Source organism: Ruditapes philippinarum, unplaced genomic scaffold, assembly GCF_026571515.1.
Source record: "Ruditapes philippinarum isolate M1 unplaced genomic scaffold, ASM2657151v2 ctg455_1_1_1_1, whole genome shotgun sequence".
Lineage (NCBI taxonomy): Eukaryota > Metazoa > Mollusca > Bivalvia > Venerida > Veneridae > Ruditapes > Ruditapes philippinarum.
Window position 1 is genome coordinate 214,701 of NW_026863235.1, and position 8,548 is coordinate 223,248.

At 33.1% G+C, this 8,548-nt stretch overlaps 1 protein-coding gene across 1 annotated transcript; it reads right to left on the reverse strand.

Moving 5' to 3' along the window:
• Positions 1 to 578: 578 nt before the first annotated feature.
• Positions 579 to 3,230, reverse strand: LOC132721544 (uncharacterized). Its single transcript, XM_060705865.1, has one exon. The coding sequence runs from the start codon at positions 3,208 to 3,210 to the stop codon at positions 1,546 to 1,548; it is 1,665 nt and encodes a 554-aa protein (XP_060561848.1). The 5' UTR covers positions 3,211 to 3,230; the 3' UTR covers positions 579 to 1,545.
• Positions 3,231 to 8,548: the final 5,318 nt, after the last annotated feature.

Consider the following 8,548-nt stretch of genomic DNA (forward strand, 5'->3'; position numbering starts at 1 on the left):
GGAGCAGGCAATCATTTTTTAACAAAACCACCAGACGATAAATCGTGTTGTTTATTCTGAGTTTGACAGAGCTTTATCAAACAGACGACATTTTCATGAAATCGGGTTGTTCTTTATTCTGATTCTTCTAGACAAAGTTCTTATTTGAAAAAAAAAATTTAAGAAAGGGCCCAAAGAAGAACCCCTTTTTATTTGTTAAATAGATTATTGTGATGTTTAAATGTCAAGGGTTTGATGATTATGCCCAATGAGAAAAAATTTTGGCAGCTTTTTGTGCGCCTTTTAAAAATTGGGAAAAGCTTTAATCATTTAACTATTGGACGGGAAAACCCAAACCCTTGAGGGTTTTATACTCTTTAAATTTGTGAAAAAAAATGGGAAAAAAAATTTATGGAACATAATTTTATAAGTATGTCCAGTGACGTATATGAACAATTCAAGAAAACTGAACATCAGCTTATGTCGAGTATGTAGAATCAACAGACATAACAAAGGCAAATTAAGAACACAAACTGAGACAAGATAATATACAAATGTATACTTGTTACTAGTGTATAATAAAAAAGTATAAAATATAATAATAAATAAAAATGAATAATAATATAGACTTGAATATGATATTTCTCTGCCATTTTTTAAGTTCTACTTCAGCCGATGCAGGGGGTGTGGACGGTAACCATCCACGAACAGACTCAATCAAACCGAGCCTGCAACATTTTCAATTTTGTCGTTTTAGGCGTTATTCCGTTTTCCTTATTTGAATACAATCTTATTTTAAATTTGCGATCATTAAATATAGCTTTTAACCTTATATTTTCTTATTTTAATCAAAAGAAATATCGTAGTACTAGAAGTAAATATTTATTTTGAGAAGCATCCATCAGTTTTTCTCTTCAAAATCTCTCCAAAAGAGCAAGGTGTAATCTTTGTTTCCGGAAGGATGAAAAGATAATGGAAAAACGTACATACACATTGATTTTAATATCTTCCTGACAGAAATTATTATAAATTATGACTTTCATCGGAAACTTATATTACAGATGTATCTACGTGCTTTTATTTTGCATAAATTTCACATAAAGTTGTCTGCTATGTTTTGCATATGTAAAATCTTTCTGAAGTGAGATGACTGCATCTGGTCATATAATCGGTCACTTTCGTCTGAATAATTATAAGTGTATGCATTACAATTTTTTTTACAAATTTTCCCGAAATTATCTAATGCAAAACTATTGTACGTAATTATTTTGTATAATATTTTTGCATTAAATTTCGAATATCATGTTTTATTTTTCTATAGTAGATTGATTACATGCAGTGACTTAAAAAAGGAAAAATCATTTCTTTTTCCTAACATGACACTATAAACGCTGGTTCCTTCTTTGGCATATCGTAAGAAACGACTGATACCAGATGCTCGCAAGTTTAGTTTCTCTTTCTTTGTAGAAAAAGGAAAATGCAAATTGGTTGTTTTCAGCCGCTAGAATGCAAACTTAACAATATAAAATGATTTTTCACCTTTCCTATAATGCATTGGTGTAAGTTTTACGACAGTTTATAAATGTATAGAAAGTTGGCATATTTTGCTTTTACACTGCGACAGCTGTAATATAGCTTCTTTGTTTCACCACACCAACCTACAGTATAGGGATCATTCAGATTCTCCAACACAACTTTTCCTGTAGAAGAATCTTCTGATATCTCTTCTATAACATTTCTCCCATTATCACACACAAAGACAGAACCATCATCTGACAGTGATATTCCTCTAGGCGTACACATACCACTATAACTACCAATCACATCACCTTGCCAGTTAAATCTTGTTACTGTCTTCATCTCCCGGTCAGATAAATAGATTGAACTTCTGTTACATGTTACATAATAGGGACTTTTGAAAATATTTTTTCCATCAATTGTTGTCAGTATAGTGCCATTCATATCAATGATCTGAAGTTTTGCAGGGGTAACGAATGACACAACATGTTTACCTTGGTAACAGCTTATACCAACACAGACTCCATCAACCTTCACATTGTGCTTCTTTATAAGTTTGTTTGATGAGAATGATATAAACTGAATTTTTTTTGTGTTAGGGAGTGTGACAGCAAGTTCAGTACTGGTAACTCTTGTGATATCCCATGGGTGATCATCCAGCTGTAGTTGATCAGACACAGATTGACTGCTGGTATCCACCATCTTTACAGCATAGTTATCGTAGTCAGTGATGATAAGAAGATCAGGAGTCAGCAGAGTCATTCCTGTTATATAGCATCTTGATTTATCTTTTGATGTCTTCACACAGATTTCTCCCTCATGTGAAGATTGTCTATACTTTATTTGTGTCAATGTACCTAATGACCTCTCTGTTTTAAGCTTGGTTAATATTGTTTCATTTGCTTGAAAGTGGTGCTCTTTGACATCATATGATGAAAACTGTAGTGCAGTTTTCTCAACATCTTTCATTATGTTTTCTGCAAGCTTAAGCTCCATAAAGAGTGCATTAGCTTGTTTTGATGTGTTGAGCTGTTTGATTTTTTCTGAGGATATCTTCAAGGAATTGGTAACTTCTTCACACGATGTTTCTACTGCTGTAATATTTGAGTTATTTTCTTGTTCTGCGACCTTGACTACATGCACAACCTGTCTCTCCAGTTCATCAAGTCTCTGGTTTATTTCTATCCGAAACTTTTTAATATCTTCTAGTGCATCTTTTAGTGATCTGTTAGATTTCCCCGTCATTTCTTTGACATCTTCTACCATCTGTTGATAATAATCAAAAGTGGTATTAAGTGTTTTCAAGATAATTTGATATTCTTTGCTGTCAATTATATTACAAGAAATACCAGGTATATAATCAACTTTGCAGGAAGTAGGTTGGTGTTCAAGGGTAACACAAACACTGCAAAGTAATTTTTTATGGTCATTGCAGTAGAACTTGATCATTTCTTGTTGATGTTTACAACAGGGTGTTGTAAGATTATCAGACTGGCTTGTGTGTATGGATGTTGAGGGTTGCTGCAAAACTTTAGGCATACTTGTAGCATCTAGAACTGTATGGTGTTTGGAAGATTTAAGTTTTTTGTGGACTGTTAAGCATGTCTTGCAAAGGTGTTCCTTGCAGTCAGTGCAGTAACCATGGGCAGGTAGTCTAGTTCCTTCCTCATCACAAGGCTGGCAGTACACTTGAAGATCTTCATCTGATGCCATGGATGTTGTTGATAATGAAAACTGTTGATAATGAAAACTGTTTTGTTCCTTTCTTTCCTGGGACTGCCATGTTTTACCTAAAATTAAGTATAAACAAGTTGAATATTTATTGTTCACGTGTCCATTTGTTTCTCTTTACCATAGCATGTCACTCTGATAGTACAATATAAAGAAAGAAACAGACTGTAAATGCAAACATTTATGCTAGCCTGTGATATTTTTACTGAGTTGGGATATACATCACATAAGCAACATTAATGTCTTATGACAGATTTCTAGTTTTACTGGTCAAGGAAGACATAAACAGTTCCTCTATGCAGTGTTTTAGAAATGAGTTGGCAATACAAGAGTGAAAGAACCAATCTTATATTCTACTCTATTATCAAAATTAATGGGTTAATTATTCACACCGAGAATTCGACCTTTCTCAAGAGAGAAATTCAAATAGGTCCTTGAAAAACATTTATTTATAGTCAAATTATTATTACAAAATTCATGATAGGGTTGTATACTGTCAGGTAAAGGTCACAATTAAATATTAACATTTTAGAATATTGAAAAAAAAAATTATTTTCACTAAAAAGGGGCTTAATTTTATCGAATTCCATAATAATAGTTATGAAATGTTGTTTGAAAGTTTGGTGATGGTCATACTGAAACAGTTTGGTTGGGTAAAAAAAAAAACATAGCAGAAATTCCAAATTGAAAAATGGATATCATATTCTCAAAGTCCAGATAGATATTTTTTTGCAAAATTAAGGGTGAAAAGCTGGGGTGGGTGGGGGAAAGTGTGGTATTGATGATTCTTACATTAAATGTATTTAAAGTTTCATGAATATAGTTAAAATGATTATCAGCTCAAAAATTAATAAAAGATTTGACTCCAAAAACAAGGTGAGAAACATTACTCTCACCTAGTATCAGGATTTCATATAAACATAAAAACTAAAGTCAAGCTCTTGTTTATAAATCACATGATGGCAGCCAATATTTTGTGCCATTCCATTATTATTATCTAATATCAGCTTATAGTAGTTCCTTAGATTTAATAAGTTGCAACTGTACTGTCCAAACTTGCTCACACAACTAAACAGAGACAAACCCTATGTTAACAAAATAAAAACATATAAACCGAAGCAATTTGTGTATTTGAAGTCTGATTATTTTAGTTTTAAAATAAAAAAGTTAAAAATGCTTTACCTGAATAAAATGTTTCCGTAAAATTTTTCACTTGTTGAAAATTGTCTTCTCCTATATTTGTTACAATGTCCTCTATATTTGTAAATATTTGGCTGTCGCTATATATCATTCAACGAATCCTGGCAGGTTTCATGAAATTTGATATCAGTATTACTTCCTTGTTAAGACAGTAATAAAACTTTATTTAAAGTCGGTTATGGTATACATGTGTAATGTGATTATGTTTTCTCACGCTGATATATTATCTGCTCATCTGTGTAGACCAAGATTAGCCGACATACATGTGTCATCTACATAATTCAACTAATAATAACTAATTTATCAATGTCCCTAAAATCGATGAATGGTAATGTCTAGATTGAAAGATGGGAAAGTCCATTCAAGATATTTAGTGGGGTAAGAGTAATATACAGATAATACAGGTAGTTTTAGTTTAAAGATTTTTAAACCTTATTGTTGTAATTTATTTTTAACTGATATAATATACAGTAGCTTTCAAACAGGAATTTTATAAACTTTAAAATGTACTTTCCTTTTAAATTTAACCGACTTTAAACTATTAAAAAACATATGTGTATTCAATGTTTGTTTGCATTTGAAATCTGAATTTCAATAGTATTCATTCCGAGGTTGTGAACTATTTTTACAACATTTTGTGATTAAACATGTACAATTTAATACGGAAGTACGGAAGCGTCCTGGTGCCAATTCATAATGTTCTATAAAAAAATAAACTCCTACGTAGGAGATAAATAAAGTCTAATTAGGAGTTTGTAACTCCTACGTAGGACTTTATAACTCCTACATAAGAGATAAAAAAAGCCTAATTAGGAGTTTATAACTCCTACGTAGGACTTATAAACTCCTACGTAGGACTTTATAAGTCCTACGTAGGACTTTGTAACTCCTACGTAGGACTTTAAATCTCCTATGTAGGAGATAAAAAACCTAATAAGGAGTTTATACTCCTACGTAGGACTTTTAAACTCCTACGTAGGACTTTTTAACTCCTACGTAGGACTTTTAAACTCCTACGTAGGACTTTTAAACTAATACGTAAGACTTTTTAACTCCTACGTAGGACTTTTAAACTCCTACATAGGACTTTATAACTCCTATGTAGGACTTTATAACTCCTATGTAGGACTTTATAACTCCTACGTAGGACTTTGTAACTACTACGTAGGATTTTATAACTCCTACGTATGAGATAAAAAAAAGCCTAATTAGGACTATATAACACCTACGTAGAACTTTTAAACTCCTACGTAGGACTTTATAACTCCTACGTAGGACTTTATAAGTCCTACGTAGGCCTTTGTTACTCCTATGTAGGACTTTATAACTCCTACGTAGGAGATAAAAATGCCTAATTAGGACTTTATAACTCCTACGTAGGACTTTATAACTTTATACATATCACAGTACTGAAAGCACAGAGTTCGACGGACATGTATGCTAAAGTATAACTTACGGAAGCGTCCTGGTGCCAATTCATAATGTTTTATAAAAATAACTCCTACGTAGGAGATAAATAAGTCTAATTAGGAGTTTGTAACTCACTTATAAAGTCCAACGTAGGTTTTTATAAGTCCTACGTAGGAGTTTATCAGTCCTACGTAGGAGTTTATAAGTCCTACGTAGGACTTTATAATTACTACGTAGGAGATTAATAAGCCTAATTAGGAGTTTGTAACTCCTACGAAGGAGTTTATAAGTCCTACAAAGGAGTTTATAAGTCCTTCGTATGACTTTATAACTCCTACGTAGGAGAAAAAAAAGCCTAATTAGGACTTTATAACTCCTACGTAGGACTTTTTAACTCCTACATAGGACTTTATAACTCCAACGTAGGAGATAAAAAAATCATAATTAGGAGTTTGTATCTCCTACGTAGGACTTTATGACTTTATAAGAAATGCATACAGAATGCTTTGCAAAATCTCACAATTCCGGACCGATATATCGACGATGGAACCAGGCACTTAAACCCCGCCCCCGCCCGGGCCGAAATTTCAAATTTAAAATATATAGGACATTTCACCTTTGGTTTAAACAGAATTTTTTTAAGTTTTATTGTGTAGGAAGCTATTAGCTTATAGACACACTTTTGAATTCGTTCTTGAAACCAACCAGTACGTACTGAGCAATGAGTGTAAAGTTTCTTGCTCAAGGAAACAACGGCTTGCGCCTAACGGGGTTTGAACCCATGCGGCTAGCGATCATTAGGTTACTAGGCACACGGCCATACCGCCACACTTCACCTTTTAATAAAGTGTCTCAGGTTTCTAGAGTGTACAGTGTTTTAGGGTGAGGTGTCTGTAAGCATTGGCGATGTATCCCGAAAAATATCTTTACAGCTATTCGAAAAATTTACTCGACAACAAGCATTTCTAAAATATGAATATATCAAAATTTTAAAAGGCTTCAGCAATTACTTTTTCCATACAAACAAGCTGAACAAAACGAGCAATTTATCCATTTTCGGCCGTTTCAAATATGATTAAATCCTTATAGGAGGCAGGGGGAGTATTGAAGTGTCTTGTTCCTGCCGCGTAAGTTTAAGAACAGAACGGTTTACGAAGCATTATGCATGCATATGTTTAATAATGAATTATATCCTACTTTGAACAAAGTTTAACCCATACATTTTGTGTACATGTGTATAATCAGTATAACTAAACGTACATAATACAGAATCATCGTTTAATATATGCAGAGAATGACCAAATCATCTCTGGCTACAGACTAAGGGTATTTACTAAAGCGGCTTGCCACAATTACAACTTGACACATATAATTTATTTTCCTACATAATATGCTACCTTAAGTTATACTCTAAGATACATGTCCGTCGAACTCTGTGCTTTGATATGTATCCTACGTTACAAAGTTACAAAGTCCTACGTAGGAGTTTAAAAGTCCTACTTAGGAGCGTAGGAGTTATAAAGTCCTAATTAGGTTTTTTTATCTCCTACGTAGGAGTAATAAAGTCCTACGTAGGAGTTTAAAAGTCCTACGTAGGAGTTATAAACTCCTAATTAGGCTTTTTTATCTCCTACATAAGAGTTATAAAGTCCTACGTAGGAGTTATAAAGTCCTACGTAGAAGTTATAAAATCCTACGAAGGAGTTATAAAGTCCTACGTAGGAGTTATTAACTCCTTGTTAGACTTTTTTTATCTCCTACGTAGGAATTTATTTTTCATAGAACATTTAACAAATAAAACATGGGCTTGAGGGCAATATGCAAGTTTACGGACTGGTTGGTCAGACTGAGGAAGGTATATGACCCAAAGCGAATCACGCTCTTCTTTTAATATTCCATTTGTGTTAATCAAATTAAATATTTAATGTTACTAGGCAAAAACCCGGACTTATTTAGAATTTCACAATTTGTATAAAAAAAAATATAATTAAATAAAAGACAAATCTAAAGAAGCGTCCTTGTGCCAATTTAACATGTTCTATAAAAAAGATAACTCCTACGTAGGACTTTGCAACTCCTACGTAGGAGATAAAAAAAGCCTAATTAGGAGTTTATAAATCCTACGTAGGAGTTTGTAAGTCCTACGTAGGACTTTATTAGTCCTACGTAAGACTTTATAACTCCTACGTAGGAGATAAAAAACCTAATTACTAGTTTTAAAATCCTACGTAGGAGTTTAAATGTCCTACATAGGACTTTATAACTCCTACGTAGGACTTTATAAGTGTTCATAAGTGTTCACTTATAAAGTCCTACGTAGGAGTTATAAACTCCTAATTAGGCTTTTTTAACTCCTTCGTACGGGTTATAAAGTCCTACGTAGGACTAATAAAGTAGGACTAATAAAGTGAGCTATAAACTCCTAATTTAGGCTTTTTTATCTTCTACGTAGGAGTTATGAAGCCCTACGTAGGAGTTGCAAAGTCCTACGTAGGAGTTTTTTTATAGAACATGTTAAATTGGCACCGGGACTCTTCCGTACAAATCATGACTTTTGATCAACATGTAATAAATTTAAGTCTCTGATAAAAAGGCGAATCACCTGACCATTTTGACAATTATCGTCTGTTTGTGTCGTCGTGAAATTCGCACGTCGTAAAAGTCACGTTTAAACGCTCTTCATAAGAATTATGGACCGCCCCGGTCTGTA